General features: G+C 52.4%; 3 protein-coding genes across 6 annotated transcripts in view; 2 read left to right on the top strand and 1 right to left on the bottom strand.

Annotated features, from left to right (window-relative positions):
• Nucleotides 1–218: 218 nt before the first annotated feature.
• Nucleotides 219–3,523, bottom strand: LOC6503870. The gene is made up of 3 exons (XM_001963716.4): nucleotides 3,166–3,523; nucleotides 894–3,104; nucleotides 219–836 (listed from the first exon to the last, which is right to left on the bottom strand). Exons 1-3 carry the CDS (start codon nucleotides 3,281–3,283, stop codon nucleotides 355–357), a joined length of 2,811 nt encoding a protein of 936 aa, XP_001963752.1. The 5' UTR covers nucleotides 3,284–3,523; the 3' UTR covers nucleotides 219–354.
• A 283-nt stretch (nucleotides 3,524–3,806) lies between these two features.
• On the top strand, nucleotides 3,807–8,291 carry LOC6503783 (N-acetylneuraminate 9-O-acetyltransferase). Its single transcript, XM_001963715.4, has 5 exons — nucleotides 3,807–4,375; nucleotides 4,858–4,954; nucleotides 5,030–6,167; nucleotides 6,225–7,029; nucleotides 7,081–8,291. The coding sequence occupies exons 1-5, from the start codon at nucleotides 4,099–4,101 to the stop codon at nucleotides 7,389–7,391; spliced, it is 2,628 nt and encodes an 875-aa protein (XP_001963751.1). The 5' UTR covers nucleotides 3,807–4,098; the 3' UTR covers nucleotides 7,392–8,291.
• A 905-nt stretch (nucleotides 8,292–9,196) lies between these two features.
• LOC6503784 (chromatin modification-related protein EAF1) overlaps nucleotides 9,197–22,157 on the top strand; it is a 38,454-nt gene continuing 25,493 nt past the window's right edge. For 3 of the 4 annotated variants that reach the window (XM_032452726.1, XM_032452724.1, XM_032452727.2), the window contains exons 1-2: nucleotides 9,197–9,293; nucleotides 9,735–10,625. The gene's annotated coding sequence lies outside the window, so the exon portion shown is untranslated. Of the gene's footprint in view, nucleotides 9,294–9,734; nucleotides 10,626–16,605; nucleotides 16,846–22,157 lie in introns of those variants that run through there. The other variant, XM_001963712.4, reaches the window with a different exon arrangement.

The following is a 22,157-nucleotide window of genomic DNA, read 5'->3' as shown; positions in this document are numbered from 1 at the left end:
CTCAACTGGAACTACGGTGGGTATTGCTTCTCTCCCCCCTGGGAGCTGGGAGCTGAGAGCTAACCTCTAAGAAATTAAGGGCGCATAATGACCTTCGAGCGCGGCCGCGGAGGCCCGGCCGGGACCGTTACGTTCCACGGTGATTCCTCTTTCGCACTTTTTCTGAGACTCATTGGCTTTTGTGTAGAACTATTTAGTTAGGAGTATCATATTAATACTTGGTTTCGGAAATAGTTTATTTCGGACTATTTGCTTGGTAATTCTTCAAAAAGCTACCAAAATCACACGTCATGTTCTCTTATAAATATTAAATACTCTGCCTGCGAGGCGAGAAGTGAGTCTTCCGTTAAATCTTTAATGAGTGGCGGCCTTGGCGACGAGGGGCTTCTGGACGCGTTCAGCGGCGATGGCACGCTGTCCTGGCTGGCTGGTGAGCATCTTCTCGGCCAGCTTTCGGGTCTCCTCGCGAATCGGATGCGGGGACAGGGCCACGATGGCCATCAGTCGTTCGACGCGGCACTGCTTCCCCTTGGGGCGACGCTGGTGGTGCTTGCGGAAGGCGACCATGTAGCGGCGGAACAGGAAACTGAAGGCCCCGAAGGCGGGGGCGCAATCGGCCTGCTCCACCAGCTTGCTTAGCTCGGACCAAATGGCCTGGTCCCTGCGGTCCTCCAGGCTGCGACGGAAGAGGGAGGTGGCCTCCTGGGCAGAGGCCTGGGTCACCAGGCCTATGAACTCCTGCGGATAGTTGGGCGACTGCACCTTCAGCTCCTTGGCCACATAGAGGTCGGAGTGGCTGAGGGTCAAGGCCATCTCAGTCACCTTCCTGCGCAAATCTGTGGGAAAGGCGATACAATGAATTGGATTTCTTCAAGAAACGGACAGACACTTACCCTCGTCGACATACAGCATCAGGGGCATGTTCAGCTTCCAATACTTCACGGCGATGCCAAGGAGCCCAACGCGCTCCGGGTCAAAGTTTGAGAGATTCCAGCGCAACTGGTCCATGCAGCGCATCATCTGGGACATGAGCCCCCAGTGGCACTGGCGCCACCCCGACATGCTGGCGTGCATCTCGGCATAGTCTCTGGCCTCGTCTAGGTCCTCGGGATTCACAGAACCGTCTAGCTCCATGATCCGGAGCTGCTCGCGGCAGATCTCCCGCAGACGCCGCTCGAAGAAGTGGATCTGCATGAGCACGCCGAAGATGCACTCAAGAATAGCGTAGTTCGGTTCCGGGCCTGTTCCGAACTCGCCGAGGGCTGCGGCACAGGCGCTCAGGTACGAGTTGATGCAATGCTTCAGCTTCTCCCTGCCGTACGGGAACTCGCCGCCGTTGAGGTTCACGTAGCATTTGGAGTTAGAATCAGTTTTCAATCCGTTGAGGATCAGCAGGCGACCGTACAAGGTCAGCAAGAAGTTCTGGGCGTTGGGCTTCTGGAGCAGGCGCTCGTCCAGGATGAGGCTGCTGGCGCACTTGTCCATGTGGTGCACGGCATGGCGCGGGCAGAGCAGAGCGATGCGCCAGAAAAGCGAACCGAAGCGCTTGTGGGTCATGGCGAGGCGGGCCAGATCCAGCCAGGTCTCGACCGGCCGCTCGTAGCACAGCAGTAGGAACTCGGACATGGGGAAGGCGCCGCTCAGCTCCAGCTGGTTGAAGAAGCGGATGCGATTCTCCTGGTGGGCGCCGCCCTCGAAGTGGAAGAAGTGGGTGACATTCAGTTCGTCGCGCGTCTCGAGCAGCGAGACCTGCTCCTCCGGGGTGCATGCGTTGTAGATCGGGCGCAGAACAAGGCCGATGAGCTGGTCGTATTCCTCCTCGTCGTCGTCGTCGTCGTCCGAAACAGTTTCCGAGAGATCGAAGATGTAGGGTTTCTCGTCAGAGCTGTTCATGATCTGCGCCAACCGCTCCCTCTTCTCCGCCTGCCTGGCCAGCACGACCTGCCCGAGATACTCGATTATGATGCGACCGTGCTCCACGGTCAACAGCTCCAAGTGGCCGCGCATGGTGGCCACGCACTCATCGTTGCCAAAGGCGATGGATCGGCTGAAGAGCTCAGATAGTCCGACCACCTTTTCCTCCTCTGACGGCTCTGCCTCTCCTTTGCCATCCAGATAGTTGAGCAGCTCGCCGATACTCGCGGTAAGGGGCTGCTCCAGGGTGGCGATCTCGGCAAAGGGCTTGAGTTGTCCGCAAACGAAGTGCCTGGCCAGCTCGGCGTTCTCCGGCTTCTCCAGCTCACCGAGCAACTCCTTGGATAGGCTGCACACGTGCTCCTGGCGCGGCGACCCAGACTCCACCCAGTCCAAGTAGTTGATGACGGGCACCAAATACAGAACGCGCTGGAGGGCGTCCAACACGACTTTGGCAAAGCGGCGCAGATCCGGCCTCGGATCCGGTTGATAGGAGTCGGAGAGATCGTTGCCCAGCTGGCTGTAGAATGCAAAGTACGACGGCTTCGGGCGCCCCACGACCTTCTCATCGAGGGCCCTTAGAACGACACCGATCATCTGGGTCATGGCCTCTGCCAGGTAGGCCTTGCGGTAGGTCGGGTGCAGCTCACAAAACTCCTCCTCTTCGAACACCAAGTGGCGCTTCAGCATGCTCGAGATGAACGGGATCAGCACGTCGTTGGCCTCCGCGATGTTGCGGAAGACGATGGCGTCGCCGGCGGCGCGCAGACAGGACCAGAGACGAGTAATGACGTCGGAGTGTTTGTAGTAGATCTCCGTCATAACCTGGTCGACGGTCTCGAAGTACTGTTGGGTGAGCCAGCGGGGGCCGCAAGCAAGGAACTCCTCGAGGACGTCCGACATGGCGCAGCGCAGGTATATGGCTACGGTGAGGCACTGGGGCAACATCGGAAGCTGTTTCAGATGAGCGCACTGCGGGCCCCATTTAGGTGACCGAAACCATTTAGGTGAGGCGGAGTTGACCAGGAGGAAGGCGAACAGCCCGCGGAAGTGGTTCTTGGCTTCCGGGCCCACACACTCCGCGACCAAGAAAAGACCACCAGTCGGGGGTTTGTGCAGGACGATAAGATCATGTTCAATCAGGGGCATTTGCACTTGGCAGCAAACTCCCATGGTATGCATGTCTTTTTCTGCGGAGTTTCCCATTTTGAGTTACCAACGACAACAAAATTCGGTGAAAAGCCGACTTACCGCTGATATACGGTATTAAACTTAGGTTCTTTACTTTCATGGAATAATTATTCAGCTTTTCCTTCACATCGGCAAACAGCTGGCAATCGTCCAGGGGATGCAGCTTGTCAACTACCATCCTGACTGCCTGTGATTTTTACTGTCTTCGATTCAGATATCCTTTAGCGCCGTTCGAACTAAAAAGAACTTGAATTCGCTAGAGCTTATCTAGGGGTGGGATTTGGCCGATAAAAATCGCACTATCGATAACTGCAGACCCAACACGGAGAACGCACGATTAAATTGAAAATTTTTAAGTTAAACCAAACAATTTGCTTTTGCTTTTTACTTTTTTAATGGAAAAGCTTTACATAGCTCTGATCTCTACAGATGTCCAGATGCGACTGATGAAATGGATGGAAGTGCTTCCCGACAGGTTTTTGAATGAAAGTGAGGGGCTTCTATGTTTTAAAAAATGTACTTATGTTCATGTTCAGGTTCAGTTTTTCTATAAAAAGCCACATTTTAGATTTTAGAAGTAGTGGAATTTGTATATCCAAGTTTGAAATATTATGAATAAGGCTAAGTGGAAAGCTTTATATTAGGGGCGGGAAATTCAAATGACGACACCTTTCCCGCCAAACGCCGGCGCCAGCTGGTATGAGCTTATTGGCGCGAAGGTAAAAGCGGGTGCGGGCGGGCAATCAGCTGACGGACCATCGATTTGTGGGAGGCGGGCGCGGCGATAGATGGCGACTCACAGATAGCGGGCGAAGCGAAAACCAAAGCGCACCCAAAAAAGCTAGCGACCCGTGGAAAAAAAGCGGAAATCCCGGGAGCCTCCTAAACTAGAACAAGACCATGCAAAAGTCCACCTACTAGTGAACACTTTGCGAACGAGAGCGAGCGGACAGGAGGGGCAAGGACGGCAGCGGCGGCAGACGGGCGTCAAAAATGGAGCTTCGCGATTTGCGTGCTGGCGGTAGCGACGGCGGGCCAGGCGGAGGAGGCGGTGGAGGAGGAGGGGCTGGCGCAGCAGCAGGTGCAGCCGGAGGAGCAGGTGCACCAGAGTTCGGCGGCATCTGCATCGGCGGCACTGGCGGCGGCCAGAGGCTGCCCACCAAGGCGGACCTGTTCATCGAGCAGCTGAACGCCACCAACGCCAAGAAGGTGGCCCTGCTCCTTGTCCTCGGATTCATTGTGTACCACGGCCTGCTCAACTGGAACTATGGTGGGTATTGCTTCTCTCCCCCCTGGGAGCTGGGAGCTGAGAGCTAACCTCTAAGAAAGTCTCCACTAAGCGCCCATTAAGGGGTTTGCCTAAAAAGTAATGTAAAAATCAGAATTAGGTTATCTAATTATTCTACAATCTATATCTGCATATATCTGCTTTTTTATCATTTTCCCCAAAAGCTAATGATTAATGGGAAAGTTATGTCGCAGACCTCCATCTTGAGGGCTAAAGAGTCGGATTTTATTTAACGGATTTAGCTTGATTTCTCAGTAGATAGATAGTAGATAGTACAGAGAGTATAGTTTTGAGGAAATTCTACAGTTTCTTCTGGGAATTATTAGGCAAAAGTTGGGCAAACAAAATCCCATTAACACTATCAGTGGGGGGACTTAGGGCGCCCCAGATAGGCGCCGCTTCCCTCTCCCGTTGCGGCCCATCCATCCGGTATTGATTTGTCCTGGTTTGCTCCGGCTTTTCAGGCAGCGACTCCTGCCAGTGGCTGCTGTCCAAGGGCCGCTTCAAAGGCGACAACGAGTGGCAGCCGTACGGCTGCATGGTGCACAAGTACTCCCTCACGTGAGTAATCACTTCGAAAACATGCCATGCCATGCCATGCGTCCGTGACTCATCCGCATCCAATCTAACCCACAGCGACACGCGCCGATGTTTGCGCTACTTGGCCTTTTTCGACAACAAGAACAACTTCGTCTTCATCGGCGACGACAGTGTCCGGCTGCTGTACGAGCGCTTCGTGGAGCAGCTGCGCCTGCCGCTCGCCGCGGACGAGCTGGCGGCCCAGCAGCAGGAGCAGCAGGAGGAGGACAACAACGCCTCCGTGGCGGACAGCTCGGCCCGTTTCGAGGACAAGAAGCTGCACATGCTGGCCCAGTACATCCGGGCCGAGGAGGTCAACCCGGCGCTGGTGGAGCGCCTCTACCACCTGGAGGCCGAGAAGCAGCTGTCCTCCGTCTACGTGGTGGGCTTCACCTACTCCGGCCTGCTCGCCGGCAACACAACCGAGGACGTACTGCGCCAGTACGCCGCCAATTTGACGCTGCTCGTGGCCCCGTTCCACCGGCTAGTGGCCCAGACGTCGCGGGTCCTCTGGAAGCTGGCGGATCGCGTGGATGAGGAGAAACTGCCCGCCAGCTGGAAGCTCCTGCAGAACGAGCACATTGACCGGCTGAACCACGTTGCGCGGGGCGTGTTCCGCTACACGGAGGCCAGTGTCTGGGAGTCGGCCTGGCACATCGCCAACGGGCTGCTGGACAACGCCGTCGATGGCCACCAGCTGTGTGCGCACGGCCAGCGGCTGGAGGTGCAGCTGCTCTGGAACATGTACTGCAACGACTACATGAACTACAACGACGGCACCTGCTGCAGCAGCTCCGAGCCGCACACCACGCTCCAGATCGTGGCCTACGCCATGTTCGGCGTCTGCATGGCCCTCGTCTGCGGCATGTGCCTGCGCCGCTGGGTGCTCCACTTGCGGGGCCACACGCTCTATGTGCCGCTCCAGCAGCACCAGTCCCAGCCGCAGCAGCCGGAGGGAGGAGGACGCACACGAGGCGCTCCTGGCAACGCCCTGTCGGCTCTGATAACCGACTACGGCACTCCCATGGTGGCTCTGTCGCTCCTGGGCCTGATCCTGGCCTATTTCTACCTCTGCGACCGCACCAACTTCTTCATGAAGGAGAACAAGTACTACTCGGAGTACAGCTTCTGGATCCCAGTGGGCTATGTCTTCGCCTTGGGGCTCTTCTTCACCGAGGACTCCAGGTTCACCAAGGTAGCTATCCAGTTTCCTTTTCAAATGACTTCAAATGTTAATATTTTCGGTTTACAGGTCCTGAATCGCGACCAGACGGATGAACTGCGCGGCTGGATCCTGCTGGTGGTGCTGATCTACTACATGACCGGCGCTCAGCGCGTCCTGCCCATCCACATGCACATCAAGCTTCTCATCTCCGGCTACTTCTTCCTCACCGGCTACACGCACTTCACTCACCTGTGGCACACGGGCAGCAGTGGCTCCCTGTTCGTCCGCTTCTTCCAGGCCATGTTCCGGGCGAACTTCCTCAGCGTGCTGCTCTGCTTCTGCATGAACCGGCCGTACCAGTTCTACTACTTTGTCCCGCTCCTCTCCTTCTGGCTGTGCGTCGTCTACTTCGTGCTGGCCCTGCCGCCGCGGATATCCTCCGCCTCGGTGGACGCCAACCCGCTGCACTACCTCTACCTCGTGTGCAAGTGCATCGGTTGCCTCGGCGGGATCACGGTGCTCTTCATGTCGGAGGTGTTCTTCGAGCGGATCTTCGTGACGCGGCCGTGGAAGGCCCTGTTTGTGACCACGGACGACGACCTGCACGAGTGGTGGCACCAGTGGAAGCTGGATCGCTACACGGTGGCCTTCGGGATGATCTACGCCGCCTGCTTCCACATCGCCCAGAAGTACAATGTCTTCGACGACAACAACCACGGCAACCTGTTTTCGCGGAGGACCTCCATCTCGGTGACCCTGCTGGCGCTCCTGGGCGTTGGCGTCTACACGGCCTTCTCCTTCCTGTGCCGCAACGTCCAGAACTGCGAGGAGATCCACTCCTACATCCTCTTCATCCCGATCGTGGGCTACGTGGTGCTCCGCAACATTTCAGGTGAGTTTCTCAGATAGGAAAGAAGTAGTTGATCCATTGCCTTCGTCACAGGTATCCTGCGGACGCGCTACTCCGCCTTCTTCGCCTGGTTCGGCCGGATCTCTCTGGAGCTGTTCGTGTGCCAGTACCACATTTGGCTGGCCGCCGACCGCCACGGCGTCCTCGTCCTGCTGCCCGGCTTCCCCACGCTGAACATGATCATCACGTCGTTCATCTTCGTGTGCGCCTCCCACGAGGTGCACCGCCTCACCCAGATCCTCCTGCCCTACGCCGTGCCCAACGACTGGCGGCTGGTGATGCGCAACTTTGTCATCTTCCTCATTGTGCTCATACCCGTGGCCCGATCCGACGGGATGTTCTAGGCTCTGCCCCTCATCCGCCCAGCCTGCGAACCCCAGTATTTTAGAAACAGAGCCCCCAGGCGACCCATGTGTGCCCCGGAGTGGGTCAGCTTTAGGTTTTTTTTTCGAGAGACGAAGATCAGTAATCTGACGAATACCTTAAGGAACCTTTTACATTTCTACACCTTACATTTTTTATTTTTTTACAAGCTTCCAAGGCACCCACTTAACCCTATTTATTTGGATCTTGAGGGGTCGACCCACTCTAGGTGTATAGTGCGAATCATAGCTGTAAGCCATAAAGTGTAGCCAATCCCGCAGCGGGAACGTAAACCTACTTAATAAACCCACTTCTCCACGTAAGCTAAGCCGGATCAGATTCGATGCAGACCGTTCCAAGCCCGATTGATCAGAGACCAAGTCGACAAGTCTATAAATTGTATTATACTCTCAGATAGTGGACTGATATACGCTATTGTTTGAACAATCCATTGTCGCCAGAGGACAGCAGTCCACACATGTGATTATATTGTTTGTCAATTTTTATTTTTCGTCAATTGCAATATGCTCATAACTGCCTTAATCCAATATTCGTATCTATGCAATAGATGCCTTAGGACTCTTAAAATCTCTTCAGCTAAGGGCTTTAACTTAACCATAGCCAGCAATATCCTTATGGTTCTGAAACGCACTGTATGCACACATTCAACTAGCAGTCTACACACACATTATAGATATATACATATACACTTATCGGTCTACAATCTAGGATTAAGAGTAGCTTTAAAGCAGTAATGCACAAATTACTTAAAGCCACACCCCCAGAACACACACAAAACTCTCACCCACACCCCCACACATACCCAGCAGCTACCAAATGTATGTATAAATCGAGTCAATAAACCAATGGATATAAACTTATGTCGGGCACTGTTCTTGTGACGAAGCTTGGCGGGAACCTGACTGTCGCACTTTTCCGGGCCACAGCCCGTGGAAACTTTGGACTGCGGCCACTGAACCGGGCATTCCCCAGAGCCAGGTGTTCCCCCGGAAAGGTAACAGGGCAGCGGACGGAGGACAGAGGCGTCTCAGAGAGCCAATCTGAGGCAACGGGGCGTATGAGTGATGTAATTTGAACTCAGTTTCTGGTTCTCTTCAATCTTAAATCTTCAAAGAAAGAGCCTGTTTATGGTTTCATTTTTTATTCTTAATTATTTTTCAACTGTTTTTGTACAGTGTAACACTGCGTACAATTTCATTCAGAAAACAGGACTTGCCAGAACAGTTGCCAGGAGTGAGACAGTGGCTGGCAAGGAAGTGTTAGGGAGGGGGAGGCGGTAAGGAGGAAAGGAGGAAAGGTGCCTCATTATCCTTCGCACACACTCTCAGGCAAACGTGTGCACATATTTACACACACAGGCAGACACACTCTCGGTTAATGAAGAACTTAATTCGCATCACAAACAGGAGTTTGTCTAGTTTAATTGGAAAAGGATTCTGGTTTTGAGGTTTTAAGGCTGGTGGCAGGAATAATGGCAAAGTTGCAGTTTAAAAATGTGCCAGCTTCCAGGACTCTCTCTTCAGCTCTTGGAAAATGTATCCTTGCCGCCACAAGTTCATATTATTTTTTGAGGTTCGACCACAAAATAACCAGCGATCGGCAGGGGCTTCTGGCCCGGCTGCTTGGCCCCAAAAGCTCCCCTGGCCTGGCAACAAGTGGCTTGGCTCCCCACCCCCCCGCTCGACCCACCTGCGGCGTGGAGAGCGAAGCTTTCGGTTTCCTGGCCGCCAACCAGGTCACGGAGCTTTCGTCGCTGCACGGGCGAGCGGAGCTTTGCCGCCTTCGGGCTGCCGGCGAACGGCTTAAATAACGGTACTCGGCGCTGGCGGCTAGCAGTTAGCGGCCGAACGTACGTGGAACAGGTTCGTTGGCACTCCGCCCAGGAGCAGGCAGCTCCCGACAGCCAAAACCAGTAGCAGTGGCAGTGGCAGGAGCAGAAGGAGCAACCGAACCGAAGCACCCCCAGGTGCCCCCACCGCCTGGGCTGCGTTGGGCGCCAAAAAGTGCGGAGGATGCCGTTGTTGAAATTATTCGAAGCTTGACACACAAAATCAAGCCAAAAAATAGAACGAGGCGTAAATAGGAGTGCTGCTGCTGCTGCTTCTGGGATTGTTATTTTTCGTTTACAATCTGGCTGTTGGACGGCGTGAAGTGCCAAGGAGGTGCTCCCCGCACGGCGGCTCTTAGCTCCTTACCAGTGACTGTGTCTTATCCTGTGGCAGTGCGCGCTTTTGTGATTTTGTGATTTTGTGATAATTAAAAGTGTCACGTTTTTTTTTGTCTGTTTTTTCTTGTTCCCCCAGAAGACATATCAGTTGAAACACATACATATGTCCGTCTAGAAAGACAGTGAATATCGAAAGGAAACCAGAGTCCAGGATAGCCAGAGAGCCGAAGAGATCGGAGCGGAGAGATAGATCGGATCGGAGCGAGGAGGTCCCAGCGCTAACAATCGAGGGAGGATCAACTTTGTGAAAAGAATCAAGCGAAAATCAAATTTTGAACTCTATTCAAGTAATCTTATTCGAAACCAGAACTACAATCCCTAAAGTATAGACACCTGTGTAAATATATCCAAACTTTATTCAAAGATCTAAGTGTAGTGTAGTCTTAAGAACCACACCAATTCGAGCTTACATAGAAACCTGTCAACCAAGAACACACTCTATCCAGAACTCCAACACTGATCTTTCCAAGCAAATATCCAGAATATCCAGAATATCCAGAATATTATAACCTAAAAGTATCTACAGTATTTAAATTACAAGTTGTGTGCATCAGACACAAGAAAGCAAATATTCTAAAGATTATTTAGATCCTTAAGCGAGTTTGTTCCAACTTCCATCGCACTTAGGAACTTTAATCTAAGACACACCACTTGATTGATCCTGAAGGATCTTGAGACGTACTAAGAGATCTAAGAGACACCAGTCCAGAGCTTAAGGAAACCATCATTGTATCCTGGATCGTGAGCCACGATCGACATTGTCACAGAAGTAAAAGTGAAAATGACTCTGAATCCGGGATTTGACTTGAACCCGAACCCATTGCTAGTCCAGCTCCACATCCACTTTTGGGCAGGACACTTGAACTAAGGAAGAAGGAAGAAGCCAACAGACAGAAGACAGAAGCCCAAGGTCGAAGGACGAAGGACGAAGGAGGAGACACCCAACCAGTCCAGAACAACTTGAAAGGTAAGGGAGCCTGGACACAGGACGCAAATTCAATTCCTTTTGCCATTAAGTTGTTGGCGCCATTTGGCATTAACATTGCTGTTGTTGCTTTCGTTGATTCTGTTTTCGTTTCCGTTCCGTACTGTCTTCTGTTTCCGATGTTATCGTTATCGTTATCGTTATCATTATCATTGTCATTGTCATTAACATAATCATCGTTGTAGCTGTTACTTATGTCATTTGCAATTACAATTGCTGTTGCGATTACAATTAATGTTGAGTACACGAGCGAAATGTGCAACACAAAACAGACACCAGACGGATGGAGTGCACTGGGAGAAATCTATAGCAGTTTAATGACACCCTACAGGCTTCAATTGTAGGCCTGACTAGTCCTCATTCTTTGCCGTGTAGTTGCGGCAGACACACGGATACAAAGATACAAAGATACTCAGATACTCAGATACTTGCCTCTTGTTTTCGTGTCGCAGCTCGCAGCCTCTTAATGCCTTTTACTGCGCATTAGTTATCCCGAGTACTTAGGGCCCCCCAGTGGGTGGTGTCTGGGCGGGGGGCTCTCCCCCGCCAGGAGGAGTATGTGTATATTGTGCCAGGACCCCAATCCCCAATGGCTCACCCATCCCCGCTGGAGTGCACTTTCGTCTTCCAGCTTTTTCGGCAACTTTAGTGGCTCATTGTAAACTACTTAATTGGTGGGCATGATTAAAGTCTATATAATGGACTTTTTTGGGGCGCCAAGGGGCGGGGCAGGGGAGGCAGGGGAGGACAAAGCCTATCAATGACAAAGTCCACCGCCCTACAGCCCTACAGCCCTACTGGCAGGCATCCTTGCCAGCGTCCTTGTGTATCTGGCAGTTAATTAGAATTGCGTTGGCTGCTCCTTGTTTTGATTGTACCAGACAGACGCTTAGACGACTCACGTCTTTCGTCCTGCGATTGGGACGGGGGCAGCCGCACGCCGCACGCCCCACGCCCCAGACACACACACACATAGATACGCGACTATGTGTGTAAAAGTCCCGAGGACATCGGTGTCCTTGCATCCTCTAAGAGCGTAACATCTGGCTCGCTTCGCCGTCTGCCACTCCGCCTCCCGCCGCTTCTCCGGCAAGACCTCCTTCGAAATCCCTTCCGTGGCGTCCCTTTCGCCTTTCTTCACTCTTCTGTGTATGTTGTTTTTTCACGAGGTTTTCACGGTTTTTCAGGGACTCGGCTTTTGCGTTTTGTTTCCACTTGATATTCGGTTTGCCTTCCGTCCCGGCTTGTTGGCCAGCTCAGGAGTTAGGCCGGCTGTTGGCCTTTGCCCGGCAACTTCGGCAGCTCCAAACGGCTATCAATTGGGCTCTAATAGCTCCAAACACGGCTAGGGTGATGTGTTGGACAGCTCAGTCCGGAGCTGAACTATTTCCCGTCCATCAGCCCCAGCGCCCACTAATGTATGCTACACTTTTGTTTCTCGCAACGCCGCGGGCTGGGGACGAGGGGCGAGGGACGAGGGACGAGGGAACAAGGAACTCGAACGAGGAAAAAATATGTAAAAATACGGAATGTAAACAAATCAAAAATGCCGGCCATGTCCTGTGGCGATATGCTCCACATATTTCTCTTTGTTGCTCCCTAATATATACAAATATTTTGATGGCCGTCGGTCGGGATCCTGGCCGTAATGGCCTGGTCTGATAATTTAATTTTCCTCTCGTCCTCGTCCTTTCCACTCGCAAGGACTCTTTGTGCAAACAGGAGACATTAAACCGGAGACAGGCCGGACTCGGCATGCTTTGTTAATAAAAATCAGAGTCGACATCTAATACAGGACTCCTGGCAGCAGCCAGTGGCCAGTGTCCAGTGTCCAGTGCGAGTGTCCAGTCCTCAGCTTCCATTCCATTCCAGGAAGCCGCAAATTAATAATCCTGTCTCAAAGCCTTCGATTCGATTGCCTTTGCCGCACTCGTCGGAATGTTTTGAAAGCCTTTGTTTTGTTTTATTTCCAATTTGACATTTTTGCTGCTGCTGCTGCCACATTTGTTTGTCGAGCGCCCACCTCACAGGACATACACAGAGCACACAGGACACACAGGACACGCAGGACACCCGCAGAGCACATGCCACTGGACACAGTTTTTATTTTATTCGATCCATGCGATTGTTTTTTGTTCCGGACAGCTTGTTTGTTGCTTTTCCATTATTCACGAGTGAAGTTTTAAAGCAAACGCCTTGTTTTTGCCTTTGTTTTTGTTTTTGTGTTGGTGTCGAACTTTTTATTAGTTCCTATTGCTGTTGCTTTGTTGGTGTCCTGCTGAGCTGGCGTTGCGCCGCTTCCCCATTAGAGAATGTCCTGCGGAATGCTCTTGCCCCCCTAGTGCCTGCCACTGCTGCCCCCATAATCCCCGATTTTAGGAAAAAAACCAAATCCTTCGCAGGTCCATTTGGAAGGCTAATAGCTTTCCTTCCTTCCGAGTGCAAGCTGCAAGTTTGGTGAGCTGGTGAGTTTTAAGGATAAGGCTGCATAATCGGGCAAGGATGGCCCGCTACTCTTCCGACGAAGGGCCTCCACTTTCGGCCATAAGGTCAGCTATTTGGCGGGTTTTCGGTCGACCGGATGTGTGGGAGGGCGGGTCGTAAACGGCCGCGATAACCCGATCATAAATGATAAAACAATCAATCCGAATCGGAATGAAGTTTATTAAGAGGCCATCCACTGCGCTATCGATTTAATTGATGGTTGTCCTGATTAGGGCGGGAGCTATATTGGGAAGTGAGTCACGCCCTGCCAGCGGACAAGTGCCCGAAAGGCCGAAAGCGGGCCAAGTGAATCAATAAACAACTCGGCTTTAAGTGGCCAGCATTTGCATTGCCAGGACCTGGATGGGAGGACCAGTCAGGACGACAGGACGACAGGACGACAGGAGGATGCTGGAGATGGATGCCCCTTTTTTGCATTTTTTGCATTTTTTGCATTTTTTGCAATCGCATTAAAAGTCTCCTCCCTGCGGAGCTCTGTACGGAAAACAGAAAACATACAAATACGAGTATCTGCATATTTGTGCGAAATTCCATTCAAAGTTTTTAATTAAAGATATGAATATGAATAATTTCTGGCCATTCTGGGAGCCATCGTGTTAGGACCCCCATGGACCTGTATCGGTGCTCGTCAAAGGCGCACAAGCTAGTTGGGCGCCCCCCGGGTGCTGGAACTTTGTTTTTTCCGTTTCTCTCAGTGCATACACGCAAACAGATGGTGTATTTGTTTAAGCCTTTCCCCCCTGGCCACTCGGAGTGTTTGTGTTGCAAATTTCTGTCTGAGAACCCATTCCGGGCCGACGCTTCATCATCTGCTGTTGCAAAAGGCAATTTCCCTCGGAAGGAGCAGTGCGAGGGGAACTCCATCCCCAAACCCCGCGTTCTTGGCCCAAAACGGCAAATGCCAGAAAACCCAACCAACCGCACCTGCTTGCCAATTATTCCTCGAGCGCTCCTCTTTATTTCTCGCCCGGCCTAATAGGCCGATCCATATGCCGGCAAGTCAAGCGAGGCCTGCGAGGCTGGAGGGCTGGAGGGCTGAAGGGCCTCAGGGATTCGGGACTCGGGACTCGGGACTCAGGATTTGTCAATCCCGGGAATAAAGGGAATTTTTAAGCCATCTATGTATGGGTTTTTGTGAGTATTCTAATGCCGGGGCTCGTGGGAATCCTCAAATTGAAATTTCGGTGTAATAATTGATTTTGTCAATGATTTGAGGAAAAATATCAAGCATTTTTGAAGGCTCAGGGATTTTGTACGCATACACAGCGAGAAAAAGGGGGCCATATCCTTATTCATGGAAAAATGACTAAAAAATCAAACACTTTGGAAACTAGCCAGTACAGACTACTTGTCTACCAACCATCTGACTTAAGACTCGCCTGAAAACTTCACATTGAATGCATAATATTAGTAAGATATACTGTATCACTAGAAGGACCTCCAAAGGAATTACTTCTTTCTCTGCAAGCCTCCTCGTGTGTATGCAAAATTCTGGCAAGGAATTCGGCGATGCGTGCGCTTTGCTTTTGTTATCCAACTGTGTCTGTGCGGGGCGTTCATGTGTGCTGTTGCCGAGGAGCGTTTTCCCACGAATGTGTGTCCTTAGCGCCCTCCTCCTTGCCCTCCCCCTTGCCTTCCTCCTGCCATGGCTGCAGGAACAAAATAAAAAGCAGGACTCGGCCCGACTCGACTCGAGTCGACTCGACGACTCAAAAAGCCATTAAGACGTCGAAGTCAATGCACTCGACTGATGGGGCTGTCTTGCCAATTTACAGGGGCTGTGCGGTGGGGGATCAGCCCGCCCAGGAGGCCCCCCAGGGGGGTCAAGTGACGCTGTCCCAGGATATTTATTGGCATTTAAATTGACTTCCACTTGCACTTCCACTTGCGCGATGTCCGCCCGCCACTGAGTGGAAGGATTGCCGTCGGATTTTCAACTCGTTCCGACGCCGGCACTTCCTTGTTATTGATCTAATATTTATGGATTCATCAATCATGGCGTTAAGCCAGATTGCTAAGCTTGTCGGGCTGGTCCGCCCCGTAATTAATTGACAGCCCGCACTGCGGACTAATAGGCCCAATCAGCGGCTCTGGAGGCTGTGCCGGAAATATGCAAAACAAATCCGTCAGTGCTCCGGTCGAGCCCTTCCTTCCGGGCCGGGCCTGGGCCTCTTGTCGCCTGTCGCCTGTCTTTCGCGTCCTCACTTAATTGTCAAACTAATTATGACGGACTCCACTCCCCGGAGCCCCTTCCATCGAGCCACCAGACACCTCTGAACTGGGCGAAAAGAGGGGTCTTGGGAAGTGGAAGCGGGCTGTGATGCGGCAGTCCAGGGGCCCGCTATCTGCTGGCTGGGGGGATGTCTTATCTCTCGGCAGTCAGGCCTCTGGCTTTATCTCGGCCGGGGGAGAGTACTCGGCGGGTAGCATAAACCGGTGGAAGTGGGCGTGGGCGTGCAGGTGACACATGTAGGAACTCTTGGCCAACTCCGAACCCCTTCCGCCCCACCAAAATAGGCAGGAGAGTGGGGACAGGAGTTCTGTGGAGGTGTAAGGGGAAGCAGTGTTTGCTTCAGACAAATACCAGCACGGGGCTCAGCTAATTACGCGCCTGACGAAAGCCCGAAATTATCAGAGTCGAAGGGGGAGTGACTCCTCTGGAGTCTAAAAATATGCGTGTGGGATTACGGGGGAGCTCCTGCGGCGGCCCGACTGGCTGGGAAGCAGCCATATAGGAGCTGAGTGGGTCGCTCGAAATCTAAACACCCTGCTCCCGCTCCTGCTCCTGCTCCAGACACTCCCATGCCGCACCAACCATGTCGGTTGTCAGGCGAAGTGTAAAAACGTGTTAGCGCTCTGTCACTGAAATTTATTCCGTGTGCATTATGTGGCCCATAAATTCAATTGACAGCTCGGCTGGCGATGCGGAAAATCTGCGAAAAACGAATTCCAAATACATGTATTCCAATTCCAATTATGCAGCGGAGTAAATCAATTCATTTAACCCGAATATGTGACAGGAGAGCGGAAAGCCCCCGACACACGCCTGCAATTAGGGAGCCGGTCCGGTCCGGTCCGGGGCTAATCAATAATTATTACAATCGAATGGCTCAATCAAGAGGCGACTATTATTGGAACATATCCAATTATAAGTTTCGGCGGCGTGCGTCCTTATCGCTGATTCCGCGATGGATTTCCATGACAATGCCCAGATGTCCTAGTGCCCAGATGTCCTAGTGCCCAGATGTCCAGCTGCCCAGACAATGTCAGAACTTAAAAATCGCACTCCGCCCGCTGTCTGCTCCGGACTCTAAATTTATTCAATTGGAGTCTCTTTGTTTGCCTGATTTACATGAAAATCCCTATCGCGCTCCGGAATGAATGCCCCGCGTAATTTTAATTGAGGCCTTGGCCGAAATCTATTTGCCATTCCGATCAGAGTTGTTTTCTGTTTACTGTTTTGTGTTTTGTGTTTTGTGGGTGCGTTGGCCGGAAAGAGGCACAAAAGCGTTTAAACTAATCAACAAGGGTGTTGCGGCGCTGCTGTGGCAAGGTGCTGTGGCAGGGCCCTTGAATTATATATGAGGACACAGGCTGAGCTCCGCAGCTTCATCCGCACTGTGCCTTGGAGGAAAACCAAAAGCAACCAAAAGCAGTCCCGAAGCAAAGGCAACAATATCGATTCGATGTAATTAAGGTAAAGCAGCACTATAATAAAAATGTGTCGCAGGCCAGCACGCACACAGATACCATCATATCCGCACCTACATACATCGGCGTACTCCTGCGGGCTCTGGGCTCTGGGCTCCGGACAAAATCGATAGTTGAAGTAATCGCTCGTGCCAGCTTAAAGCATAATTCCAGCCGCCTACTGTTTAGTTTTCCGCTTTAATTAATGGCCAAAGAAGGGTTGGCGGGAATTAAATGTATGTCCTGTTCCTGTCACCAGCCAGTGCGGCTAAGTGCGGAAATATGTTTCGGGAAGATAAACGAGCAATAGATGGGTCGGCCGGCTGGCTGCTTATTAAATGCTTTTTCCGTCCGTCAGAGCAGTGGCCATAGTGGCCACCGTGGCCTGGCGGAGTTATTCATCATTCGCTATGCAAATCCCGCTGTCCCGCGGCATCCTCCGGCTGCTGGGCCACTGGCAGTGCCATCGAACAAAATATAAATCGTAGGCGGCGCTCCGGTCTAGTTTAATGGTGATTGATGATCGCATTTTTGACAGGCCCATTGTCCCCGAGACAGAGAGGAATTATCCCGGAACAAGTGCCCAAATGTTTAGTGTCTGTTTGAGCAGGGCATCAGTACCGGGTATCACACAGTCCTCAGACCTAGTCCAGAACCAAGCCTCTAGAGGGGAATGGCTTGTCTGAGCCGTTTCCGGTTGCGGTCTACCCAGGAGTCAGTGTCCCGGACTCGGAAGTCCAGGCCTGCGGGATTCCTGGGAGGGAGGCATCCGATGCATCCTTGGTCTCGCAATTGGGGTCGCCTGCAGGTGCACTGCGGATGAGGCGCCTTCGAGGAGGACGATGCCTCCTCGGCATCCTGGGCCCTACACTCAGAGACCCACCTGTGCAGTCCCTGCTCCCCGTCAGATGCGAGCTTCTGCGGAGGAAAAGTGCTGCTCGCAGTGTCTGGATGAAAATGTGAGAGAAATTGTTGCGTGCCATGAAAGCGAGCTCCGCTGCCGTGAGCCGGAGGAGCTAAAGTGCAGTGGGGCTGGTGTTTCTGGTATTTAAATGCCATCGCACCGCCACATGGGCGAGTGGGTAGGTGGGCAAGTGGGTGGGTGGTTGTGTTGGTTGCGAAAAGCGAGGAAGGGTTTCGCGGGAGGGCGAGTACAAATGAAGTGGCACGCCAGTCTGACAGCCGCTCGAAATGCTTCCGGCTGCCCTCTTATTTTTTGTCCCTCGCTTCGCTTCGCTTTATTTTATTTCATTTTATTGTGGATGCCAGGCAACGGCCTTCCAGCTGGCACTCTTTATTATGTGAAATTCATTTTAATGAAAAATACTTAACGCTTCCGCAATGCACTCCGGCGAACTAACAAACTTTCGAGCATAATTTATGATTGGTTTTCCGTGGGAATAAGTGTTTGGAATGTGGCGGACTCGGCCTGAATGGGTTTTGCGTCGAAATCAAACCGGGATAATGATTCCCATTCCCATTCCCATTCCCATTCCCATTCCCATTCCCATTCCCAGTCCCAGTTCCATTCCCATTCCCATTGCACGAGCTGACAGTGATGAAGCCCTCGGCTGACAGGCTGGCTTCTCGCCTTTGCTCTGCTTCTGCCGTGCTTTGGAGGTGCCAATGCCCTGACAGATGTCTGACAACTGATTACGTTCCCCACTTATCACCCGGACCCGTCTATGCCCTCCCAGTAGTGGCGAATAAATTTTGCAATCAGCGCCCCTGCCTGTGGCCCTTCCGCGTCACTCAATCAGCCGAGTCTCGGATGCATTGGAAGACAGGTGAGAAGGTCAGGAGAAAAGAGCCACGGAAGACTGGCTTCCTTCCGGAGAACCAATGCACCGGGAGTGTCCAGTATTTGTCATCCGACTTCCCTGCCAGATTTCTTTTCGGACACGTCCATTGTTCTAACCAGAGGCTGTGGCCGCAGGGACAACAGGTGCACCCACGCAGAACCCAATGGGCACTCAAAGGGACTCTGGCGGACTGGAAAATATCAACAGTGCGGTTGCAATTAGCTCGCCGAAGGATACTGTCGCTCAATCGTCCAATTAACCCCTTGGAAGCCATTCAAGCCGCAAGCCAAACTATCTGCCAAAGGATAGCAGGCCCCATGTCCTGCTGCCCCCTCCTGCTGCTCCTGCTCCTCGCCATGCATGTGTCCAATTACAATTAGAAGCATCCCAGTCCGTCCTCCGTCTTGGAATCAATTAATATTGGCAATGGGCTCCAATTAGCGACTGATTAATTGGAATTGGATCACTTGCGGCGAAGGAGCTCGCAGGAGAGCTCGCAGGAGAGCTCGCAAGGTGCCAGGACGAGTGCCGGGAGCAGTGAGGCGGGAGTCCTTTTCGGTAAACGGAGACTGTCTTCATGCCCCAAAGGGTCAAAGGTCTGTGTTTCCATGTTTTCGATTAAAAAGCTTCCCACAACCACTCTCAAAGACCACTCTCCTGGCCCCTGATGTCCTGCCAGATACAGTGTCCCCGCTTTTCCGACAATTGTTTTATTTTTAGCCCCGCTGGTGACCCACTTAAGAGCCTCCGCCGATATCTGGGTCATCGGGCATCCGGCGCGACTGGCAACTGGCAACTGGCATCTGGCCATAATCCGGCTATCAGAGTGCAATAAAAACACAAATAAATAACACTCGGATCCGGTGCGGATGCACACTCGCACTTCCGGCGGAGGAACGCTTATGCCGTCATTATGTCCTTTGCATCTCCTGCTCCTGCTCCTGCTCCTGCTCCTGACGGGTCTGCCGCCCGACCCAGTTATCGGACATAAAAGCAACAATATATTCGCCAGTTAACTTTGCAACTCAATTACCTGCAAGGAGCGAGGAGGAGGGGGCCAGGAGTCCCTGACAGGATTGATCTCTCCCCCATTATTGGTCCTCCGGGCTTTGTTTAAAATGAACCGCAAAACACTTGCCTTTCGGGCCTACTGGGCGCCCAGATTACGGTATTTACTTGGCCGCATTATTTGGGGCCAAGTTAACAGCTCACTTGACGCATTTGTTTATGCATGGAGATCCTTTGATTGCCCAACTGGCTGCAGGCCATGATACACCTTGCCCCTGTCCCGAGCCATGAGTGTCCTGGCCGGGGAGTGCCACGTGTGCCTTGTGTGGGCTAACGAGTCTAGGAATTCGCAAACACGAACCCGTAGGGAGTCAGCCGAAGGTGAAAGCCAAAGTTTTGTACTCTCTTAGGACTACCGACTACGGACTACGGACTATGGACTACGGACTATGGACTCCGGAGGCTGTTGTCATAAAACTTTATCCCTGTCATTACAAACGCCTTAACAGCTAGATCAACATGCCGCAAATGGTCGCCACACAGACCAGACCGGAGCAGAGCAGAGCAGCATCCAGTCCAGTCCAGTCCCCCTTTCGAGTCGTCCTTGTTGGCTCAGTTTTTTATGCCGTTTTTTGTGTGCGTGTGGTTGCCAGGACGCCGGGCCAGGAGGATAGCAGGATAGCAGGAGGCGGGCATGTGTGAGAGAGTCGGGGGAGAGTCGCACTGGGAAAATAACTAATTAGAATAACTAGTTGAACTTTTCTCTGTCAAGGACAACGAGTTGTGATTTGTTTGCGAAAATGTAGTTGGCGAAAATGATGTGTGTGGCACACACACGGATTAAAAGTTTCCAATCAAAGGATGTGCCACCACAGTTTGTGTTCCAGTGCACGGGTGTGGTTGGGCTCTTTGCTCCATTTTCTGATGGTGGTGTTTTTCTATTTCTGCTCCCAACGGCAGGACGGCAGGACGGCAGGACGGCAGTTTGCTTTTTGGGCGCTCTGGTGCGTATCGAGGGGAGGCGCTGAGCCTGGCAGGACCTGGCTGGGATGGGGGGGCTGAAGAGGCTTCTGCTTAAACATTTATAAGGCAACCCCCCCTCTTGATCCTCGCACTCCGAGCTGTCCGTTCTGTTCGCCTCCGCCATTCATTCATTTCGTTTCATTCATTTCGCTGGGATGCCCTTTGCCCCCCACATCCTTGTACTTTCTATACTTTCTCCGCCTCAGTCCGCCTGGCCTGGACTGGCCTGGCATGGCCTGGCCTGGTCCACCCCCTCCTTCACGCCCTTGTGTGCCGTGGCTGGCAAATCCAATTTCATGCGCCTTTTTATTTATTTCTTGCTCCTTTATTATATTTTCCCTGTGTCCCGGTTAGTTTGTTGCGTCGGGCAACGTCCAAGTGCCACTTCAGCTCCAGTTGCCTTTTTCTAAGGGCCACCACCCCCCAAGCTCCCCCGCCCCAGGGCCGCCCTGGCCGCCCTTGCCGCCAGAAGTGGCCGCCACTCGATATTGGGTCAGTGTGGCATAAATTATCAGGCCCCCAGATGGGATCGCTCACTCACCAATTCGCACCCTGTCGCGGCCTCTGCAAACAGTCCTGAAAAGGGGCTCCTGAAAGGGGGATCCAAGTCCCGGAAACTCCCAGGTTGCTAGCATGAGAAGTAGGTCAAAGGAAGAGCTGCCAAGTCGGGGCTTAGGAAGCCCTCATGTGCCAATCCGACAGCCCCTCCGATTGTCAAACAAACGCTTTCCAATTCTCCAAAAATAATTGAAAAGTCAAAAGCCAAAAGGGAGGCAAGCTTGTTTTCTGATTGACAAGAAGCGCGAATCGAACCAGGATGTGTCGAGGACCAGGAGGACAACACACTCTCTCCAAAATAAACAGCTAAGTGAATATATCCATTATCCTTCCCCCACATCCTGCGTACTTCCATCCCTCCTCCCATCGCTCTCGGCAACTGGGATGTTTACACGAATTTACATTTGGCTTGCTAATTAAAAGGGCCGCAATGATAGCGGGCTTTAAGGACTCGCAGGACGAGGCTAGGGCGGTGGCGGGGGTGCCAAGGTGTACTTGCCAGGCAGGCAGGACGTGCAACCATTTGAGGGCACTAAACGCTTCAAACACTCGGCAAAGTTCCCCCTAAAGAGCGAGAAATGGGCCAGGCAATTACATTACGCTTTCGCAGAGCGCCCCGAAGTGGCGCCCAACTTTTCTCTCAGTGCCTTTCAGCCACACTAGGCTGGTAACTTTTTAATAAGCCCGACGCCAGAGTCTGGGCCAGGTTCCACTTGACATGGTTTCGTCCTTTCGGGGCGACGGGCGACGAAAGGGCTGGGCGTTTTTGTTTTTTAAAGGCAGGGAGGTCCTGGCAGGCTGTCCCCACGTCCTGCTGCAAATTGGCGGCAAATTTAAGCTGCAGTGGAAAATTAGTGGCATTATGGCCATACATGTTGGTGCGATGCTTGAAAGGATTTGGGAGCACAGGGTCTCCGATTACAATTAG

This window comes from Drosophila ananassae, chromosome XL, assembly GCF_017639315.1.
Source record: "Drosophila ananassae strain 14024-0371.13 chromosome XL, ASM1763931v2, whole genome shotgun sequence".
Taxonomy (NCBI): Eukaryota; Metazoa; Arthropoda; class Insecta; order Diptera; family Drosophilidae; genus Drosophila; species Drosophila ananassae.
The sequence above is the reverse complement of the archived record's forward strand: the minus strand, read 5'-3'. Positions and strand labels throughout refer to the sequence as shown.

Excerpts from the sequence above, each read along its gene's own strand:
- LOC6503870 (XM_001963716.4), bottom strand. The coding sequence starts at position 3,283 with ATGGTAGTTGACAAGCTGCATCCCCTGGACGATTGCCAGCTGTTTGCC. Across the intron at positions 3,105-3,165 it reads TTTAATACCGTATATCAGCG|AAAAAGACATGCATACCATG; the intron begins GTAAGTCGGCTT and ends GAAACTCCGCAG. Across the intron at positions 837-893 it reads GATGCTGTATGTCGACGAGG|ATTTGCGCAGGAAGGTGACT; the intron begins GTAAGTGTCTGT and ends CCTTTCCCACAG.
- LOC6503783 (XM_001963715.4), top strand. The coding sequence starts at position 4,099 with ATGGAGCTTCGCGATTTGCGTGCTGGCGGTAGCGACGGCGGGCCAGGC. Across the intron at positions 4,376-4,857 it reads CCTGCTCAACTGGAACTATG|GCAGCGACTCCTGCCAGTGG; the intron begins GTGGGTATTGCT and ends CCGGCTTTTCAG. Across the intron at positions 6,168-6,224 it reads AGGACTCCAGGTTCACCAAG|GTCCTGAATCGCGACCAGAC; the intron begins GTAGCTATCCAG and ends TTCGGTTTACAG.